The sequence below is a fragment of the Hyperolius riggenbachi genome, chromosome 11 (assembly GCF_040937935.1).
Source record: "Hyperolius riggenbachi isolate aHypRig1 chromosome 11, aHypRig1.pri, whole genome shotgun sequence".
NCBI lineage: Eukaryota > Metazoa > Chordata > Amphibia > Anura > Hyperoliidae > Hyperolius > Hyperolius riggenbachi.
In genome coordinates, this window is record NC_090656.1 from 144,023,849 (window position 1) to 144,046,839 (window position 22,991).

Below are 22,991 nucleotides of genomic sequence, written 5' to 3' on the forward strand. Positions count from 1 at the left end.
GTGATGATCTGCTTGGCTGCCTGTGCAGGCAGGCAGTTTTTTGGCCATTGTTTGGGTTTGCATGCTGCAGGACTCTGGAAAGAAGAGCTTCTGTCAGTTTTGCAGCTTGTGCTTGCTGAGGAATTTGCATACGTTGTCATGCAAATTGCCTGGCCACATTCATTGGAGGCATGTACTATAAGTACTATGTGTTTCCCACAATGCTTGGCTGGTCATAAGGAGTCTTCCTGTGAAACACTCAGGAGAGTGTCAGCCATGCTCTCTGTTTGAAGATCAGCTTAGAGTAATTCCTGGAAAACTGCACTAGGCAGGTTTCCTTAGTGCAGTTAGGATTGCTTATCTGTTTGTTTGTTCTGTTGCGATTGTCCTGTCCCAGCGGTGGTCGACAGGAAATGGTTCTGATCTCTGTTCTTGGAGTATAGCTGGTACAGCGGTTGCTACCAGCTATCTCTTCTGATCTGTCTCACTTGGATCGCGCTAGCATCTTGCGCTAGCGCTGTGGATCCTTCTGTTCTGTCTCCTTGGATCACGCTAGCCACTTTGCGCTAGCGCTGTGGATCCTTCTGTTCTGTCTCCTTGGATCGCGCTAGCCACTTTGCGCTAGCGCTGTGGATCCTTCTGTTCTGTCTACCTGGATCGCGCTAGCCACTTTCACTAGTGCTGTGGATCCTTCTGTTCTGCTACTCTGTCTACCTGGATCACGCTAGCCACTTTCGCTAGTGCTGTGGATCCTATCTCTCGCTTGTCCCTGTTTTCGTGTGTTTGTCTTGTCTGCTACGAACGCTTGCTGGAGGCTCGGTGAGGTAACCGTTAAGCAAGCGCTCGCTGTTACATGTTTGTCTTGTCTTGGTTAGTTAGGCGTGCTTGTCTCTGTTGTGCTTATCACGTGGAGACCGCGCATAACCACATGCAATGTTGCGAATGAGTGCGGTGTTCGCGGTTAGCTAGCGTTTGTTATTTTCCACATCTCCTCATTGTATGATTTGCTGTGCCTTTGCTATCCTCGTATTCTGTTCTGATCTGCCTTGTGTCACTTCTGGCAATCGACTTTCTTGCGGTTGCGTTTCTGTTTCGTATCTGCTGTTGTGTGTGCGCGGTCGCGGGGTGGCGACTAGATTGGCGCACACACATACAATCTGTCCCTTTGCTCGTTCTCATTCGCAATCGCTTCTCTTGCGATTGCGTTCTGCGCTTCATACAATTCCTGTCTGGCATTTGTGGAGGTACAGAGGATTGGTTCCTCTGCACTACCCAGCGCCATCTGCCGACAGGAATTTCCCTCTACGGGTGCGTAGCACCTTTTGCTGGGTGCCTGCAATTATACGCTTGTGGAGGATTTCCGCTGTATCAGCGCACGTGTTGTGCGCTGCTCACGGAGAAAGTTCCACAATCGTTACACTATAGTAATAATATTGCCAGTATAATTAAAAAACATTGGTCTGCTCTTGCTCGGTCTTTTCCCCATATCCCCGAGTTCCACCAACCTCCACTTTTTTCTTATAAACGGGCCCCAACACTTAGGGACAAGCTGACTCACGCTGAAATGAGGACGTTGGTACGGCCCCCTGAGGGGTCTCGGAAAGGCATGTATGATGTACCCTTGCTTGAACTGTGTGCACTGCAGCTCTGTCATTAGGAGTGATGTTTTTATGCACCCCAGATCTGGTAGAAGGTTTAATATAAGGGACACCTACAACTGTGATTCTAGATATGTTGTCTATATTCTCAAGTGCCCATGTGGCTTATTGTATGTGGGAGAGATGACACAGAAATTTAAAACTAGATTATCTGCCCATAAACATGCAATCCGTGAGCGCCTCATTGAGCAACCAGTCGCCTGCCATTTCGTTAGAAATAACCATAATGTTAGACAATTACGCTGTCAGATTATTGACAGCGTTCTGTTGTTAAAACGTGGTGGAGATAGACAAAGGCGGCTGTTGCTACGTGAGGCGTACTGGATACGTACACTTGATACCATTGAACCACGTGGCTTAAATAGAGAATATGATCTGACACCGTTTATTTAGCTAATGTTAACCCCCCCCCCTGGTTTTCTCTTCCCGCTTTTTCTCTCTATTGTATTGTCTATTATGTCCCACATAGCATAGCTGTTGTGTGTGCATGGTCGCGGGGTGGCGACTAGATTGGCGCGCACACACATACAATCTGTCCCTTTGCTCGTTCTCATTCGCAATCGCTTGTCTTGCGATTGCGTTCTGCGCTTCGTACAATTCCTGTTTGGCATTTGTGGAGGTACAGAGGATTGGTTCCTCTGCACTCCCCAGCGCCATCTGCCGACAGGAATTTCCCTCTACGGGTGCGTAGCACCTTTTGCTGGGTGCCTGCAATTATACGCTTGTGGAGGATTTCCGCCGTATCGGCGCACGCGTTGTGCGCTGCTCACGGAGAAAGTTCCACAATCGTTACAGTATGACCAGCCCAACCCAAAACCCCAGTGTAGACGGAATTTCTGATTTGTACGATTTTGTCGAGTTTGGGTCCTGTGTCTTTAAGAGCTTTAAAAGGCTAAATTCAGAGACCAAGGCGGAATTTCTTTCTGAATGTGTGAGGTTTTGCCTGAATCCCACCTTTCAGATTTCTGATCCGTCCACGTCGGCTCTTCTGTTTGCCTATGTGCTCTTAAAAGACGATTTGTTCACCTGGGCATATGATGTGCTAAAAACCAATTCTTGGAATAATAATCTGTATCAGTTTCTTGCAGTGATATTCTCTCACTGGTTTAAACTGACTGGCTTACCACCTGCTCTGATTGAGTGTGTAGCTGCTGCTAGGTCAGCTGATCTTTCCCTTCCATGCAAAACTTTTCAGTATGACAATCAGTTCAATGTGTCTGTTGCCACTTCAGGTTTTAAACAGCAGACATGCAAAGTGGCTAAAAAGAGAAAAACTAAAAAACGCAAGCATCGGAATCAAACACTCCCTATTGATGTTTATAATGATGTTGTTCCGTCTCCGGCTTTTTTGCCCCAATCCAAAGCTTATGTGGATCCTACTATAGGTAGGATCGCACACTATATTAAAGCAGTTAAAAAATCTGTTCTTGTTCCTGAACTCCACCCATATGGAGATTATCTGGATACTGGCCTGTTTGAACCCCCATTTGCTTCCTGGGATGTTGGGGCCTTGCTGGAAGAATTCGATTTTGATTGGAAAGCCTTTTGCGATTTTTACATCGCAAAAAGCGAAGATGTCTTGAATGATTGTCTCGATTCTATGTACCTTTTGATTGATTCCGATGAATGTGACGAGGGTGATGTGGATCTGGTGATTTATGTGTGGCAGATGATTTTGGATGAGTTGCACACACACCAACCAATTGATTCCAATAAAGAGACATTGTTGTCGGATGATTGCTCCTGCCTTTCTGGGGTAAAGCATGAGAGTCTTGACTTTGTGCAATCTGAAATGAATGAGTGTGCCGCTGTGGTTGATTCCTGTGCGAATCCTGAAGGATTCTCTCCTGACAGTGTGCAGTTTGAATCTGTGCGATCTGATGCCTGTTTCTCGGATGTTCCTGCAGATTGTGATCGGCATGAGTCTGCCGGTTTCCTCAAGGATGTGTGGGATCCTTTGTCATTTGGAAACAGATCTTTGAGATCTTCCGTCTGTGACCCTGCTATGGGGAAAATTTCTCGACTATGCAGCGTCAAAAGTAAAATTAATATGCCTAATAAAGTTTATCCTGTTGATGTCGCTATTTCTTCTACAGATGAGTCTCTGTCTCACCCTGTTCACACCTGTAAGGGCCCGTTGCCTGGTAACAGTTGCTCCAGTGTTTCAGTCCTAGATGCCTTGCAGTCTGCTCCTCAGATCGCGGAGATTTGCGCTATGGGAGCGTCAGTTTCACAACCTAAAGTGAATTTTGATTCGCAGGTTTTGCGTTCTGGTTCCTCGGATTCGACATTGTTAGCCGAATCTAAGAGTAAGACAGCCCTTCGGTTTTGCGAATCTGATGCTGAACCTTCTTTGCCTTGTTCAGAGACGCTTTCTCTGAACCTGCCCTGTACCATGAATGAAAACATGTTTTCCTTTCACACTGACGTTTGTGAGCCCCTTTCTTGCTCTGAGGGAAGTGCTGATTCTGCACCCTGTACTCTGGATGAGTCAATGTGGCCTTGCTTAGAATCCCCTGCAGTGTCCCTAGAGGCTCGTCTAGGTATTGCCACTATACTCACCTGTTGTTCTGCAGTTTTGGAGTTACAAGCTAGTTTGACTGCCACACAGAATTCTGGGTACAGTGAAAATGAAGTTAGGGAGTCAGTGTGTGTTCCAGTAAATATTCCTGTACATCCCGCTAATTATGATGAAGTTCAGTCTCAGGTTATGGTGGAACCATTCCTGGGACATCTGCCTTGCCTGCCGGAGGTATTTAATGTTCAGCCATGTAACATGGATAGTTCAGAATCCTTCTTAGAAAACCTGGAAAATGATGTTCCTGAGGTCTTGTTTGATGTTCTGGAGGTCTCCAAGTTCCTCCCAAACGGTGCAGAACTTGTGGGAGATGTCTCCTGCCCCCAAGTCCTTCTGAGATGTTACCCTCTTCCGTGGGCATTGCTGCCTTGCTGGCTACCTTTTCAGCACTGGTGGAGCTTCAGTCATGGGTAGTCAATGATGAATTTCTGTCAGATACCATTACAGTCATCTCTAAGCCTGAGACCGAGTTTTCTTTTGAAATACCAGTACCTGTGACCTCTACTCGTGATGATTTTCTGCCCGGTCCTGGTTTTGGTCTGGTCGTGCCGGACTCTGAGGTTGGCAGTTCCCCGACATGTCCTGAGGTTTCTCCTGTGCTGGTGTACCCCAGTGTGCTCTGTGACCCAGAAAGCCCAAGTGTGCCTCGGTTACCAGCGTACTCAGATGCTTCCTCGGTGGAGACCTGTTCTGATTTAGCCTGCCTACTTGCATGCCCAGAAGTGGTCCCTGAAAGTCTTGATCTTGATGGCTGTCCTCGTAATTCTGAGTCTGGAATTGTCATTGGTTCCATAGGGGTTCTTGATAGTTCTCCATGTGAGCCTGGTGATTGTTCTGCCCTCTTGGGATCTCTGTGGAGCTTTAAAAGGTTCTGGGAGATTCCGGGAGAAATTTTGCTTGGTACCCTGGATAAGATCAACGGTGGCTTTTGTGTTTGTAAGGGACACTTCGAACAGGTTTTGTGGCAGATTTGGTATTTTCGTACGCTCCTTGGAAGGTGGTGGGTATTGTCTGGAGGGTGTCGATGTCTTCTTCTCTGGTATCCACAGTCCTGATGGGTGTTACGCTGAGACTTGTAGTGCTGATGGGCATGTTTCGGTGGCTTCTGTTTCCAATGAGGTCGGTTTCGGGTAGACTGACTCTGGAATTGGACCTTCTCGGGCTGTCCTGACCTTCATGAGTCTTCGGTTGGAGTCTTTTGCTAATAGCAGTTTTGAGGGTCATCTGGAATTCGACCCTGGAGGGGGGGGTACTGTGATGATCTGCTCGGCTGCCTGTGCAGGCAGGCAGTTTTTTGGCCATTGTTTGGGTTTGCATGCTGCAGGACTCTGGAAAGAAGAGCTTCTGTCAGTTTTGCAGCTTGTGCTTGCTGAGGAATTTGCATACGTTGTCATGCAAATTGCCTGGCCACATTCATTGGAGGCATGTACTATAAGTACTATGTGTTTCCCACAATGCTTGGCTGGTCATAAGGAGTCTTCCTGTAAAACACTCGGGAGAGTGTCAGCCATGCTCTCTGTTTGAAGATCAGCTTAGAGTAATTCCTGGAAAACTGCACTAGGCAGGTTTCCTTACTGCAGTTAGGATTGCTTATCTGTTTGTTTGTTCTGTTGCTATTGTCCTGTCCCAGCGGTGGTCGACAGGAAATGGTTCTGATCTCTGTTCTTGGAGTATAGCTGGTACAGCGGTTGCTACCAGCTATCTCTTCTGATCTGTCTCACTTGGATCGCGCTAGCATCTTGCGCTAGCGCTGTGGATCCTTCTGTTCTGTTTCCTTGGATCGCGCTAGCCACTTTGCGCTAGCGCTGTGGATCCTTCTGTTCTGTCTACCTGGATCGCGCTAGCCACTTTCGCTAGTGCTGTGGATCCTATCTCTCGCTTGTCCCTGTTTTCGTGTGTTTGTCTTGTCTGCTACGAACGCTTGCTGGAGGCTCGGTGAGGTAACCGTTAAGCAGGCGCTCGCTGTTACATGTTTGTCTTGTCTTGGTTAGTTAGGCGTGCTTGTCTCTGTTGTGCTTATCACGTGGAGACCGCGCATAACCGCGTGCAGTGTTGCAAATGAGTGCGGTGTTCGCGGTTAGCTAGCGTTTTTATTTTCCGCATCTCCTCATTGTATGATTTGCTGTGCCTTTGCTATCCTCGTATTCTGTTCTGATCTGCCTTGTGTCACTTCTGGCAATCGCCTTTCTTGCGGTTTCGTTTCTGTTTCGTATCTGCTGTTGTGTGTGCGCGGTCGCGGGGTGGCGACTAGATTGGCGCACACACATACAATCTGTCCCTTTGCTCGTTCTCATTCGCAATCGCTTCTCTTGCGATTGCGTTCTGCGCTTCGTACAATTCCTGTCTGGCATTTGTGGAGGTACAGAGGATTGGTTCCTCTGCACTCCCCAGCGCCATCTGCCGACAGGAATTTCCCTCTACGGGTGCGTAGCACCTTTTGCTGGGTGCCTGCAATTATACGCTTGTGGAGGATTTCCGCCGTATCAGCGCACACGTTGTGCGCTGCTCACGGAGAAAGTTCCACAATCGTTACACTATAGTAATAATATTGCCAGTATAATTAAAAAACCTGCCCATAAACATGCAATCCGTGAGCGCCTCATTGAGCAACCAGTCGCCTGCCATTTCGTTAGAAATAACCATAATGTTAGACAATTACGCTGTCAGATTATTGACAGCGTTCCGTTGTTAAAACGTGGTGGAGATAGACAAAGGCGGCTGTTGCTGCGTGAGGCGTACTGGATACGTACACTTGATACCATTGAACCACGTGGCTTAAATAGAGAATATGATCTGACACCGTTTATTTAGCTAATGTTTCCTCCCCCCCGGTTTTCTCTTCCCCCTTTTACTCTCTCTATTGTATTGTCTATTATGTCCCCACATAGCATATGTACTTCGTTCATGTTTGTGGCTCTACTTTACTATATATGTGGACTACATTATAACCTATATGAGGCTCTCAGCTATTAGCGCTGTGCCACCTCGGCTTCACACACCTCCAGCCCCTGTTTACATCACCATAGTAACACGACTTACGCCGTCTAGCTATGCAGGGAGACGGAAGGCCAGCCGATTGGTGGGCGGGTCCCACGTGATCGGCTGGCGTAGGCAATATTTACATCTTGCCATTCAGAAAGCACGTGATATGTGCTTTCACTCCGTCTCCCTGGCAACGCTGTGACGTTGCATTTCTGCCCCGCTCTGTCGGCGTTCCCCATCAGGTCCGCGTGCCGATGGGTGGATACATCATCCCTGACGTCGGGAGGGGGCTGAGTTTCCTGGTGTGTGCGCCGTTGAGGGCATTACACTAGTGAGTTCTTTGTGTCCATTGGCTCACTATATTTAGATAACAGCAACAATCCACAAGGACTCGACCCTCCAGGAGTGTAATACAGCAAAATATTTATTTTTATATACAGCGGTGTTACAGCACACTAAAAAGCACAACGTTTCGGGCAGAGGCCCTTTCTCAAGTGCTCAAGTACTCTGGTCACACATTACAATTATATAGTAAATTTAAAATACACGCCACACCCAAATCAATTAGGGGGGCGGGCACATGCTTGCAATTACATTAACCCTTCAATAAACAGAGAGCGGCCAAAAAACTTACAAGAAGCATCTGAGGCTAAAATCTTCATTGAGGCCATACGGTGACTGAGTCCCCAGTTTTTCCATCCACCATGCCTCACGTTTTAATAGGGAGGCCTTGCGATCCTGGCCCTCATGGAACTGCACAACCTCCAAAACCAACCATCTCAGCTGACTCACCCTATGTCCAGCTTCCTTAAAATGTCTTGCTAAAGGGGGATCCCGATTCCTTTCCTCCTCCCCCCTTTTGGTAGTATTGGGGTTCTGTATGTTGCTCCTATGTTCGTTAAGCCGAGACTTTACTTCTCTCTTAGTTTGTCCTACGTAGGCCAGTCCGCAGGGACATTTGATGTAATATATCACCCCTTTAGTGTCGCATGTGGCATAATTTTTAAGGGGAATTGGGGTACCCTGTCGTGGATGTCTCACCTCTGCCCCCCTGATGATACCATTACAATTTTGACAGTGCAGACAGGGGAAGGTACCAACTCTTGGTGGTCCCAAAAACGTTTGTGTGGGCCCCCCTGTTCTTCCTATATCAGCACGGACCAAATGGTCCCTGATGGATTTCCCCTTCCTGTATACAAATCTAGGTGGATTCCTACAAATGGTGGATAACTGGGGATCAACCTCAATCACCGGCCAAAACTTAGATATCATGTCTCGCAAAATCCTCGACTCTCTACAAAAAGTGGTCACAAAATTAACCTCATCTTTCTCATCCTGTTTTTCACTATTATATGTTCTTAATGCTTCACGATCTAATCCTCCCACCTCTGCTGCTATCTCCTCGCATCTTTCTTTACTATAGCCCCTTTTAATGAAATCCTGCGTGAGGAGCCGTGCCTGATTAACATACAGTTCATCTGAGGATGTAATTCTCCGTACTCTAACGTACTGACTCTTAGGGAGCCCATTCACCAATGGCTTGGGGTGGCAACTACTAGCCAATAGATATCCATTTTTATCGGTGGCTTTCCTGTATAAATCGGTTTCAAAATGTCCCGATTTTTTCCTCACCTCCACATCAAGAAAATGCAGTGAATTGGGATCATACTCCATTTTAAATTTAATAGTTTCATGTACCCCATTCACCGTGCTGAAAAACTGCATTCTATATTTAGAATAAGTCTCCAATCAGGTCCGCCTCTGACATGGCGGAATACGAGTGGCTCCTTGAATCTTGGGGCTTTATGATAGGCTAATTTGAAATGATGATGCATTATATAAGATGTTTGTTACTCATTGTATTTTGAGGCTGTCACGGCATGATAAAGGGGCACACTGCTCCGAAACGTCGCATTTTATATGACGGCCATTGAATGAAATAAAAGAGCATTATATACATTGGATGGTGCCGGCTGGATCCTTCTATATCACCTTTGTTTAAGGAAATTTTTTTCCTTAACCTTCTTGCCGGTTATCCCGAGCTGAGCTAGGGGTAACCCGCCGCGGAGGATTGCTCTGGCCCTGCTGGGCCGATTTACATAATTTTTTTTTAAAATCACGCAGCAAGCACTTTGCTAGCTGCGTGTTACCTGCGATCGCCGCCGATTCGCCGCTACCCGCCACGTTAGTGGGCCCCCCCCCCGCCCAGACCCCGTGCGCAGCCTGGCCAATCAGTGCCAAGCAGTGCTGAGGGGTGGATTGGGACTCCCGCTGACGTCGGTGACGTCATCGCGATTGTCGCCATGGCGACGGGGGAAGCCTTAAAGGAAATACCGTTCATAACGAGATTTCCTTATGGGTGAGTGCGCCGGCAGTGATCGGAGGGGTGGGAGGGACGCCTCAGGGAGGGGAGGCATCATGTAGCTAGCGCTAAGCTACCTACATGATAAAAAAAAATTGCAAAAACGTTCTGCGGCCGCGGGAATTAGACCGGCAAGGAGGTTAAAGGTTGTTATGCTGTTATGCATCTTTTAGAGCAGAGAGGAAGTTCTGAGTTCAGGTCCACTTTAACCTCCTTAGCGGTAATCTCGAGTCAGGCTCAGGACAAAAATCCACAGCTCAGAGTGGTAATCCCGTGACTGAGTGAGTTATATGCAGGAGCTGCTGCAGATCTCTCTGTGGTATGTTTTTTTTTCTCTTGTTTTTAGTGTGTAAAAGCTCATGAAAATAATGCAGGGTTTTTAGACCCCAAATCTGGAAATAATCATATAATGCCAGGGAATTTAAAACAGCTCGGGTTTCTGGTAACAACAACGGGTGACAAAGCAGGTAAAAAGCGCATGAGGAGCGCCTGGTACTTTGGGTGCCGCAACAGTCTGTAATTAGCATCACCCAGTGTGTCATTTGGGTGTTGGGAGTTTGCCTACAGCATGGGTGACCTCAGGCTATTGGTGAAGTGATGTACGAGTGGAAATAGGCGCTTGGGTATATTGTAGCCGAGCACCGAATAGGTAATTTAGGTGCTAGGTTTTCATATTGCAGTATATCAGTAAAATGATGGATATTCTACTATTGCATTACGTCATGCCCTTTTTCCAGGTGCACTAATGAACTACTCACTGAACCAGGTGCAGTATGATTATGGCCTGGGAAAACTTCACTTGAAGTCCCAGGGCGGTAAATATGCGTCTGAAGTAGCTGGCGGCTACGACAACGCCCGTTAGTGGGGAGATGAATGAATGGGAACGCAGTTCCTATTCATTAATCTAAGTCCCCGAGTCAATGAACGCCAATGTCTATTAAATGCCTGCTTCATTGTATCTTCCTGGGGTTACAGTGCCACGCATTACTTCAGATTCACGTACTTATGTACGTGAATCAGAAATAATGTGTGAGGACATCTTGTGGCTAAATTGTAAAATTACCTGACAACGTGTAAAAATCCTAACACTGACAACTAAAAGTACTACTATTTCCCTCCCACACTCTCTTATAGTACCCAAACTTTTCCTTGGTATAGAAAAAAAAAATTGACATAAAAATACATAAATAGTTAACTTAGGGACTAAACTTTTTTAATAGTTATGTCAAGAGGGTATATTAGTGTTATTTTTTAATATACAGGCTTGTAATTAGTGATGGACGCAAAACTGAAAAAAATGCACCATTATTTCCAAATAAAATATTGGCGCCATACATTGCACTAGGGAAATATTTTAAACGTTGCAATAACCGAGACAAATGGGCAAATACAATGTGTGGCTTTTATCCACAGTAGAAAGTTTTATTTTAACACTATAATGGCTGAAAACTGAGAAATAATGATTTTTTTTTCTCATTTTTTTTTCTTACTATTCCAATTAAAATGCATTTAGAATAACATAATTCTTAGCATAATGTACCTCCTAAAGAAGGCCTAATTGGTGGCGAAAAAAACAAGATATAGAAAATTTAATTGTGATTAGTAGTGATTAAGTTATTGGCGAAAGAATGGGAGGAGCGCTGACAAGTGAAAATTGCTCTGCTCCATCAGGCAGTGTGCAGAGAAACTTGCCCTTGGGCACCAGTGGACATTTCAGCATGACAGTGACCCAAAACACACAGCAAAAGTGGTGAAGAAATGATTAGCAGACATCAAACAACATTAACGTTTTGGAGTGGCACAGTCAGAATCAGAATCAGATTTATTTCGCCAAATACAGCAAGCGTTGTATTCGGAATTAATTGTGGTACACATGGCATAACATAGCATAGTACAAGACACATGACACTCGACACAGACAATTTAGAAAACTGCAGTAATGCTGTACATGACAGAAACTAGGTAATGGTAAACATACAGAAACTGGGTAATGGCATACATACAGAAACTGGGTAATGGTATACATACAGAAACTGGGTCGTCAGTTAGTAGTTCTTGCCGTGCAGGAGCAGACTACTAGTACTAATAGTCATAATAATGGTGGTGATGGTGGCCCCAGTGCAGACCCCGTGCAGTGAGAGCGAGGGCGGGCAGCAGCGAGAACTGTCCGAGAGACCCCGCTAGGGCCTGCCAGTAGGCGGCCCCGCCGGGGGAAGGTTGGAGTTAAGCAGCAGAACCGCTTTGGGAAAGAAGGTGTTTTTCCGTCTGGTGGTTTTGCATGGTATAGTCCTGTAGCGGCGGCCCAGGGGGAGGAGCTTGAAGTAGCGGCTGCCTGGGTGGGAGGGGTCACAGGAAATCACAGTGGCCCTCTTCAGCATCCTCGCGGAGTGGAGGAGATCAAGAGGTGGAAGAGGAGATCCGATGATTCTCTCTGCGTCAGCTATGACCCTCTGCAGCTTGTGTTTGTCGCTGGCCGTTGCGCCCGCGTGCCAGACGATGATTGAGGAGCAGAGGATGGATTCTATAGTGGCAGTATAGAAACTGGTCAGCAGTTCCCTGGGCATGCCGAATCTCTTCAGTTGTCGCAGGAAGAACAATCTCTGCTGAGATTTCTTCTGTATATTGGAAGTGTTCAGCCCCAGGGGCGTAGCAATAGGGGGTGCAGCGGTAGCGACCGCATCGGGGCCCTTGGGCCATAGGGGCCCCGTAGGGCCCTCCCTCAACCACAGTATTAGATCTTTATTGGTACTGTGCTCATAATAAACACTTCTATAGATACTTTTGAATTGTGATAATCATTAACAAGCTGTTCCCCATTCCCTTCTTGCACCTCTGACATTGTAGTTGCCATTGGCAGGTTTTGGTGCGTTGTATGAATTGTTATGTATAGAGTGCTTGTGGGGCCCCATTGTAAGACTTGCATCGGGGCCCACAGCTCCTTAGCTACGCCACTGTTCAGCCCCCATTTCAGATTGTTAGTGAGGGTTGTGCCGAGGAACCGCACGGATGTAACCCTAGTGACTTCGGTACCCCCAATGAGGACAGGTGGGAGGGGGGGGAGGGTTCCTCCTGAAGTCTACGACTAGTTCAACAGTCTTTGCGGCATTGAGAACTAGGTTATTGTCTTTGCACCAGTTGCAGATTCTCTCAACTTCGCCGCGGTACTCATGCTCTCCGTTGCTGCCAATTAGGCCGATGATAGTGGTGTCGTCTGTAAATTTGATGACTTTCACAGAGTCGGCGGATGATATACAGTTGTTGGTATAGAGGGAGAACAATAGCGGTGACAGTACACTACCTTGTGGAGCCCCTGTGTTGGTGGTTCTGACACTGGAGTAGCAGTTTCCAAGCTTCACCTGTTGCGTCCTGTTAGTCAGGAAGTCTTTGATCCATATTCGAAGGGTGGGATCTACTCCGAGCTGCGTCAGTCCTGACTTGAATTGAGAATCTGTGGATTCTGTGGAGGGAACTAAAAATCAGGGTAATGGCAAGAAGAACCTCCAACCTGAAAGATTTGGAGCTCATTGCTAAAGATAAATGGGCAGCAATACCTGTGGAGACATGCAAAAAGCTGGTCTGCAATTATAAGAAGCGTTTGATTGCTGTAATAGCCAATACAGGCTTTTCTATTAATTATTGAGAAGGGTATAAATCATTTTGGATTGGACACTTTTTGCTCAAATGTAAATAGAAGCTGAGAAATGTTTGTTTTCCACAAAAATGCCTCTTGTACATCGTCTTATTATCTTTTGGGAAACCCCTATGTCATTTCCTGTCAAAGAAATACTTGCTGGTTGAATAAAAAGTAACTTTAAGGCCTCTTTCACATCAGGACGTTGCGTTTTAGGGGACGTTAAGGTCGCATAACGTGCCCCTAACGCAACGCATGGTGGTGTTGAAGTAGGACGGTCGATTGAGCCGCGTTATGCGGCTCTTGATGCATCCATAATGCGTACTTTTTGACGCATACTATCGAACCAAAACGGTGCATGCGGCAAATTAATTAAAAAAAAACAAAACAGTACTGTGCATGTGCAAACATCCGAACGCAGCAACATATGAGTATAACGCGCAGCACGCTGCACTTTCATTTACTGTGCTGCGTTATACTCCAACGCAACGTGGACACTGTGAACAGTCCATTGATTTTTCAGTGCTGTGCGTTGGGCTGCATTACAGGCTGCTCTAACGTGTGCCTGTAACGTCCAACTGTGAAAGCAGCCCAAGTCAAAATTTGCCATTGGTCAGAATAATTATGGGCAACACTGTATGCGCAGGATAAGTCTGCACAGAATATAATGTTGGCATTTGGTGATGTCAGAGACTGTAATTTCAGGTTTTCTATAGAGAATTAAAAAAAAATGATGTTATTGCTACTGGTTACATTTTGATTCTATTCTGCTTCTATCAGGAATTGAAATATTTTTGTTTTTGCTGACCCTTTACTTTGTTCGCTTGTTTATTAGCGTGCCTGGTGTGAATAGAGTTCATCATGTGTCATTGTTTTTGTCTCTACTGTTTACTTCTTTCAGGAAAAATTACACTAGCAGAGTCCTGCTATAGCTGTACACACAATTGCAGTGGATACATATTAGAGTATGCATTGAACTCAAAGCCAAAAATTCCCTGGCACTAGCACATAATTACACGGTTATTTGCCTTTGAACTACAGAAATGACAGACAGGGAAGAATAATTACATCCTGCAATTTAATTAACAAACTCAATAATTTCAAATAAAATGGTAATATTACATAATCACACATATACAGTACCGGTAATTTGTCTGAAGAAGTAAAAAAAGGGAATTAAGAGCTTGTCAAAATGAACTCAAGTTGAACAGCTAAGTATGCAGTGGAAATGCATGTCAGAACTGTGTTTTGTAGCAAACCTGGTCAACCAGTCTTGTGATCATAAGCCTATAATAATAATCCGAACATTTGTATAGCGCTTTTCTCCTGTCGGACTCAAATCGCTCAAGAGCTGCAGCCACTGGGACGCGCTCAAGAGGCCACCCTGCAGTGTTAGGGAGTCTTGCCTTGAACTCCTTACTGAATAAGTACTTGATTCGAACCCTGGTCTCCCATGTCAAAGGCAGAGCCCTTAACCAGTACACTATCCAGCCACTATGTAAGGCTGCTTCTTATTTCACCCTTAAAGGGAACCAGAGAGGATGCAATATACATACCTGGGGCTTCCTCCAGCCCCATACGCACGGATCGCTCCCACGCCGCCCTCCTCCGCTGCCTGGATCAGCCGCCACCGGGTCCCGTCATTGCCGCGAGTCGGCAAGTCGGCCGGCGGACGCGGCCAATTCTCCGCATCACAGGGTGCTCTCCCCATACAGATACGCATGTGGCTGTTAACTGCGCAGCCGCATGCGTACATGTATGGAGGGAGCTCCTGTGATGCGGACAATTGGCCGCGTCCGCCGGAAGTGACGGGCCCGGTACCGGCGGATCCAGGAAGCTGAGGACGGCGGCGTGGGAGCGATTCAGGCTTATGGGGCTGGAAGAAGCCCCAGGTATGTATAAAATCTTTTTCTTTTTTCACCCCCCGTTCCTCTCTGGTTCCCTTTAAGTTTATTGGACAGTAAGGCACGGTTCACATTCGATTTTAAAGCTAAATGGATCTGGTAATGTGGATCTGGTTTCCGCTTCACCGGATCCGTAAGGCTTTGTTCACACTGGCTAAAGGATCCGTGAAAACGGATCTGATGGTCGATCGGATCTGTTTTCACTTCGATCTGTGCACCTGAGCGGGCGGGGGAGGGAGGGCTAACTTACCAGGCTTCTGTCTTCCTCCTTGCGTTTCATGTGGCATCGCATGACTGGACAGTAAGGCCCGGTTCACATTGGATTTTAAAGCTAAATGGATCTGGTAATGTGGATCTGGTTTCCGCTTCACCGGATCCATAAGGCTTTGTTCACACTGGCTAAAGGATCCGTGAAAACAGATCTGATGGTCGATCAGATCTGTTTTCACTTCGATCTGTGCACCTGAGCGGGCGGGTGAGGGAGGGCTAACTTACCAGGCTTCTGTCTTCCTCCTTGCGTCTCATGTGGCGTCGCATGACTACCACACTTCCTCCTTCAACCCGGAAGGAGGAAGGTTGGTAGTCGCATGACGCAACATAGGACAATACGAAAGACGGAAGCCTGGTAAGAAACCCTCCATCACCCGCCCGCTCTCACACTTGTGTCTCCCCAGACCCCCACTCGCAGTTGTGTCTACCCAGAACCCCGGACCTCCCAGGGGATTAGCCCTCCGAACGGTCCGTTTCTTCACTAGTGTGAAGAAACGTTCCATTCTCCCATTGCCCCCAATGCAGGGCTTCATCTTCCATTTCCAGTCCGCTGGGCTCAGCGGTCCGGAAAAATTGGTGCTGCAGCAAAGTTGCGTTCCGTTCAGCAGAAAGTGCGCAACATATCCTTACGAACAAATGCATGTGAATGGTTCCATAGGTTAACATTGGATCCGTTCTCTTCCGTTTATACAGTGTTCGTTCCATTACTTTACGGTCAACTTTTTAACGCCAATGTGAACCAGGCCTTAAACAGACGTCTTCTGTCTAGATCAGGGTTGTCAAACACAAATAGAAACTGGTCCGAAATTGAACACTGGAACCTAGTCGCGGGCCAACCTCAATGTCTACTGGCCACCTTCCTCCCTTATGAAGTTATAAACAACACACCTGATTTTAGCAATTACACATGGGAATTTAAGCCTTATGAAGAGATAAAGAGTTAAAATCTAACTTTTAATATATATTCTAAAAGAGTTACATATACATTACTACCTATGAACAACAATGTGATACAATCGGGTTGGCGGATACGTAGTTACTAGTCATGAGGACAGTCCTACCAATCTCCCAATGTATGACTATTTATATACCCCACACCAATACCCCGATTGGCCGAGTCCCGTAGCAGATGCAAGTTGATTGGCGCACCAGGAACCACCCTTTAGCAAACTTTTCAACCAATCAGATGACGCTATTCACGGAGGAACCCGTTTTTACATCTTTTCAGCTGGTTAGTGTATATAGGGGTGATGTCATGGGCATTATGGCATAGGATGTATTGAGAGGAACCAAGCCAAGAAAGATAGGCACTGTAGCTTGTCTTTTTCGCCTCCTATACAATGTAATGGTGGGCTAACACATACTGCTGTGATTGGTCAACTTCTTGATAGACAAAATCAGTGACCAATGATAAGGCCCGTTGTGGGTGGACAGGGGGGCGTATTCGTGCACCTCCTCCCCCAGCATCCATTGCAACAACCAATACACTATAAAAGGGCAGCCTGAACGGTCATACCCTGTTTGGCTGCTGCCTGCGGCCATATTACTTACCAATATGTATACCTTGTGATTTATTTAATATGTCTATATTATTTTAGCACTTTGCACTCTTGCACTTTAGATAGTATTCACTCCTGACGAAGTTTCAACTTTATGAAACGAAACATGTAGGGTATTGGTGTGGGGTATATAAATAGTCATACATTGGGAGATTGGTAGGACTGTCCTCATGACTAGTAACTACGTATCCGCCAACCCGATTGTATCACATTGTTGTTCATAGGTAGTAATGTATATGTAACTCTTTTAGAATATATATTAAAAGTTAAATTTTAACTCTTTATCTCTTCATAAGGCTTAAATTCCCGTGTGTAATTCCCTTATGAAGTTCCCTGGTAACTAATACCCCCACTTCCCTATACAGTTCCCTCGTTCCCTCGTATCTAGTGTACCCTCCCTCTTCTGTACAGTTTCCTGGTGTCTAGTGACCTCCATCCTTCCCCTATACAGTTCTCTGGTGTTTAGTGCTTTCCCCCTACACCCCCCATATGGCGTCCCTGGTGTTCTAGGGATTCACCTCCAGTATAGCTTCTTTGGTGGTGTAAAGTGGGCCAAACATAATGCAAAGTGGGGAAACCACTTGGGGGGGGGGAGGGGAATTTAATGGCTCTGAAGGCCAGGTTTGGCCCGCAGGACAAGGTTTAACATGTATTGTCTAGATACAGATAATCTTTTACTAAAGGTGGCGATTCATTACTTGATGGCCACCAGATCAACCATTTGATAGGTCCCTCTCTGATCAGATCTGTTACCTGCCAACATGCTGCACACCAGTTTCCAATAGATTTTAGTGATGTTGGTTATAGGTTATGCTTGTGTCTGACCGCATCACACCCTCCTGATTGGGCCACTATCATGCCTATTTTCGGCTATGCTGCTTCCCTCCTTGCTGACAGATAAGCCACGATTTCTATCCACCAGCGTGTCTCCACCAATATCTAATTTCCATTATGGTCCTGGAGGATTTATATATAAAGATGAATGCATGCAATGCATCTGTGTGATGTTATTGGTAACACAGTTTCAGTTGGCATTATATGTATCAGTAATGTGTTGTTATGCATTTATATAGTTCTATAATCTTCTGTGGCGCTGTATAGAGTAAAAAAAAAAAATGTTGAGCTCTGTGCTTGTAAGCTACCTAGTTACATGCATTTTTTATATAAAGTTTAATACTTATATGTAAATATTTAATTGGAAAGACAATATATTACATATAGATCTTGACCTCTGATCATTAATCATGTCCTCAATAGCTCATCGGGAACGTGAACACTTCGTGATGCTATGGCATGTTTTGAGCAAAAGAGGGTTACAGATATGCACAATAGGGATTCATCGCTGTGCTGGAACCTATTCACGGTGAGTTGCTGTTACATCCACATTATTATGTTCCACTTGTTTATTGACAATCTGCATTTTTGTTTGTAAATATAGTGTATTTTTTTCACTAAACATATAATCCTGATATTAAAATATGGGTATTTACAGTCAATGGGAATCATAATAAAAAAATAAACCAGGTCCTATAGAGCCTGGTCAAATACTGCTCGCTCCCTGCTGCCGAAGGATGCTTCGGAAGTCTTCGGGAGCACTCAGGCTCCATACTCACGCATGCACAGTATGGAGCCACCTGTCTTTGGGAGGACTTGGCTCCTGAATACTTTCTAAGTCCCCCGTGGCGGGAGATTCAAACGAGCGCTTAACGGAGTTGACCGGGAGAGGAGCTCTCCAGGTCACCTCCGTTAAGCGCTGGCTCCCTCGTTTGAATCTCCCACCACGGGGGACTTCGGAAGTCTTCGGGAGCCAAGTCCTCCTAGTGTATGGAGCCTGAGTGCTCCCGAAGACTTCTGAAGCATCCTTCGGCAGCAGGGAGAGAGCAGTATTTGACCAAATTGGTCAAATACTGCTACTGGGGAGCCAGCGCGGGAACTGGGACCGAGAGAGGAGCAAGAAGGCTCTGTAGGACCCAGAGCCTTCCCTCTCCTTAGATAAGTATCTGGCATATTTCTTTATATGGATTCCCATTGACTTTTTAATGCTGATATTTTAGTATATAGATGTAAATACAATAGTAAAATATGGGTATAAAATACCCATATTTTACTACAGGGAAACCTAAGCCCATTCTCACACAGAACTCTAACCCCCCCCCCCCCCCCGCCGCACAAACACCCTTCCTGACACCTAAACCTAACCATCCCTGCTTCGCACAAACCCCCTTGATGCCTAACCTTAACTCCCCCCTCCCCCACTCCCCCAATGCATAACTTTAAAACCCTCCAACTGTGAGCTATAACTTTTGTAAAGAAGAAAGAAGATATTTAAAATTCCTCATGAATAGATTAACTCGTTCAAAACTTGTCACTTTCGGTCCTCCAATGATCTCCGCCTGATCTTTCTTTTCTCACTCCCATGCACACCTACAAGACTTCTCACGAGCTGCCTCACCTTGTGTAACTCCCTTTCACCCCCTCAGACTCACTCCTTCCATCAATACCTTCAAGCAAGCCCTAAAAACACATTTCTTTGAAATGGCCTACCCCCCCCCCCCCCCATCTACCACATTTTAACTCTCTGTCAAACACCTTTTCCACAGCTGAGCTAGATCGCAGCGCTGTACACATATACTGTATATACTCGCATATAAACCGACCCGGATATAAGCCGAGGTACCCACTTTTCCCACAGAAACTGGGGATAATTGATTGACTCGCGTATAATCCCTCTCCACAGTAGGCTGATGTCCTTCCAGTGCAAGTCAGCCCCCCTCCCCATAGCCAGATGTGCCCCCGGATCATACAGCTGTGTCTCAAGAAGCCCCTAGATGGTGTCATGGATATGAGACGCAGCGATTGCCACACAGGAAGACTCCCTGATCATTGCACCGCTGACACATTGCTTGCACGCTGCACTCCACAAGCCAGGGAACACAGGTAGTCTTGAGTAGCACACTCTGCACACCATGTTGCAGGGATGGGAGGCACGGACAAAGCAGGGAGCAAGCTGGTAAGAGCAGGATCACTAGTGCACAATCCTTACGCTCCTCTGCCATTAAAAAAACCTGCTCCACTATCTGTTTTGCTCCACTGACTTGCATATAAGCCGAGGGGGTAACTTTTCACCACATTTTTTAAGCTGAAAAATTAACCTAACTTGCCAGTATAAACAGTAATTTTTTTTTTTTTTTTTTATTTAATAGCAGCCTGCCAGCTCTAATCGCAACTGGCTGTCTGATTACAGATCCCCGCTGTGTTTACCCACAGGGAACGTGGGCGTCCCTGCGTCCCTGCTAATCTCGCTAGACGTGAGAGAGCCACACTCCCACCGCCGATCAGTGTGAGGCGGTCAGGAGGGGATTAACACTTGACTTATTGGTGCTCCATCTGAACAGCCATGGTGTGTCCCCACATCCATTACTGCCTGTCCATCACATCTATGCCAGTATAAATCTATTAACCCTTCGCACTCTCACATGCAAATGTTCAAACAAATGCATTCACAGATTCACTCATCCAGGCACAACTGTTATCCCTATAGCTAAGTTAAAAGCCGGGGTTTTAGTTCACAGAAGAATGCATTCTTATGCTTAGTCACCTATACTGCGCAGAAGTACCCAGGTAAACATAGGTGTCCTAACTCTGGCCCTGTAACATGCATAGTGCAGACATGCAAACACATGCATTGCATGTCTGCACTATGCATGTTACAGGGCCAGAGTTAGGACACCTATGTTTACCTGGGTACTTCTGCGCAGTATAGGTGACTAAGCATAAGAATGCATTCTTCTGTGAACTAAAACCCCGGCTTTTAACTTAGCTATAGTGATAACAGTTGTGCCTGGATGAGTGAATCTGTGAATGCATTTGTTTGAACATTTGCATGTGAGAGTGCGAAGGGTTAATACATTTTTGCTGTTTTCTAGCCACACCCCCTTCAGCACCCACCTTTCCTTAATAATTTATTTAATGTCCTAACTAGAGGCGATGTGCCTGGATATATGTATTTTGATCTATGCCAGTATGCCGTGTCACCCTGCTCTGTCATTTCTGTCTGGTCCCGTCAGTACAGTCCTGTTGTTCCTGTCAGTACAGCTCAGTCTGTCCCATCCAGTCAGTCCTGTCAGTCTTAGTACTTATTCTCCTTTCCTATTGGCAAAGTAACTTCTTCTGTTCTTCTCATCTCTGGTGGAAAAGTCCTGGGGGTCGTGACCTGGTGAGCACAGCAAAGTTGTCCGCCACCCATTAGGGCCCGTTCTCACCTGAGCGGGAATTGCGCAATTCCCGCTCACGGCAAACCGCTAGCGGTTTAGCAAAAACCGCTACACAATGTAGCGAGTGGCAGTGTTCTCACTGCCGCGGTTGCGGTTAGCGATAACCGCAACCGCGCTGCATGCAGCGGTTTGCCGGCGATGAGCGTTCCGCGATTAGCGATCGTGATTAGCACGCTAATCGCGATCGCTCCAAAACTGCCGCAGTGTCCAATGATTTTTCTGCGCTAATCGCGGGAAAATCACTCCCGCAAAGTTCTGCGATTGTAAGTGTGAACGGGCCCTTAGGGGTGATGTCCTATCATCCCTTGTGGAGTGCACTGGTGAAGACCCGTGCTCACTTAAACTCCAGGCCCTGGGAATTCCCAGATATCTCACCTGTGCCGAGATCAACAGAACCCTGACACTTCCTTTAAATGTAAGTATAGAATTTGTCATAACTACTTCTTGTGGTAAACTATTCCACATTTTCATAATTCTTACTTTAAAGGCAATATTTGAGCAGTTAAAAAAAACTACGTGCAGTTAGAGATGTGCTCACGAGTAATCACGAGTGCTTACTCGTGATTCAAAAGAGCCTTAATTTGACGCAGCTGAGCGGCTGGATTACAAGGGGATATTTACTCATAATTCCACCATCCGCCTTGCATTCCAAACAGCTTGCACTCCCTCCTTCTGGCTTGAAGGAGCTGTTGGAATACAGGGTGGACGGCGGAATTATGAGTAAATAACACCTTGTAATCCAGCTGTTCAGCTGCGGCAATTAAGGCTCATTTGACTCACGAGTAAACTCGTGATTACTCGTGAGCACATCCCTGGACAACGTGGACTGTATTGACAGCGGCGCTCATGCAGGTGTAAGGTCGGCCTCTGCACCGGCGGGGACCCCGGGCAGGTGGCTAAGAGTAGAGCTATGGCATGGGACATGTCTGCTGCTAGGGACTGGAGAAACCCCGGGTAAGTTGATTTTTTTTTTTTTTTTTTTTTTTTTTATTTGTTCGGACATACCCTTCAACCTCTTTAGCCACACAGACGTCAAATCCGTGGCTGCTACAGCTAGCTGCACTGTCCGTGCACTGTGCTGGCTGCTGCGCACGATCATTGGTGTGCAAAAGCACGCTCCCACAGCCCCCGAAGCAGAGGGGATTGGCGGAAGGGGACGAATGTCCCCTGAGCAAATCCGTGCCTGCATACGGGGAACGATTGCCATTACACTTAGTAACGGCGATCATTCTCTAGAGCCGAATACAGGAAGTCAGTGACATGTGCGCACGTGCCCCCCTGTTCTGCAGCACCATTGGTCAAAGGGATTGTGATCCCCTGACCCCTGTGTCTGCTGTGATTGGCCTAAAGGTGCGTACACACATGCGACTATAGTCATTTGAAACAATTGTTCCCTGATCGTTTCAAACGACGATCGTTTAAAAAAAAGGCAACCAACGATCATTAAGTCTAACGACGGACGAGCTAGATCGTTAAAAACGAACGATCTAGCTTGGCGGATTTTTACCAACGACGATCGTTTGCAAAAGTAGTACATCGTTGGAAACGGTCGTTCGTACTAGGCTTGACATCCGCATTTCACTATTTCTCCATGAAATTTCTCATTTTTATGCGCAAGCGCAATAGTTGCTTTACGTGATGTAACGTTCGTTCTAACGATCAGATCGTTACACACAATTTAAAACTAACTTTACTTAGGTCGTTCTTTCATCAATTAAAAGTTCGTTCGTCGTTCTCAACGAACGATCGTTGTCGCATGTGTGTACGTAGCATTAGGAAGAATGTGATCCCTTG

General features: G+C 46.3%; 1 protein-coding gene across 2 annotated transcripts in view; it reads left to right on the forward strand.

Moving 5' to 3' along the window:
- The window catches only part of DNAJC4 (DnaJ heat shock protein family (Hsp40) member C4), a 223,041-nt gene that overhangs the window by 56,963 nt on the left and 143,087 nt on the right, over nucleotides 1–22,991 (forward strand). For both annotated transcript variants that reach the window (XM_068259430.1, XM_068259431.1), the window contains exon 2: nucleotides 18,181–18,286. In XM_068259430.1, the coding sequence (XP_068115531.1) occupies nucleotides 18,181–18,286 (106 nt within the window). The remainder of the gene's footprint in view (nucleotides 1–18,180; nucleotides 18,287–22,991) is intronic.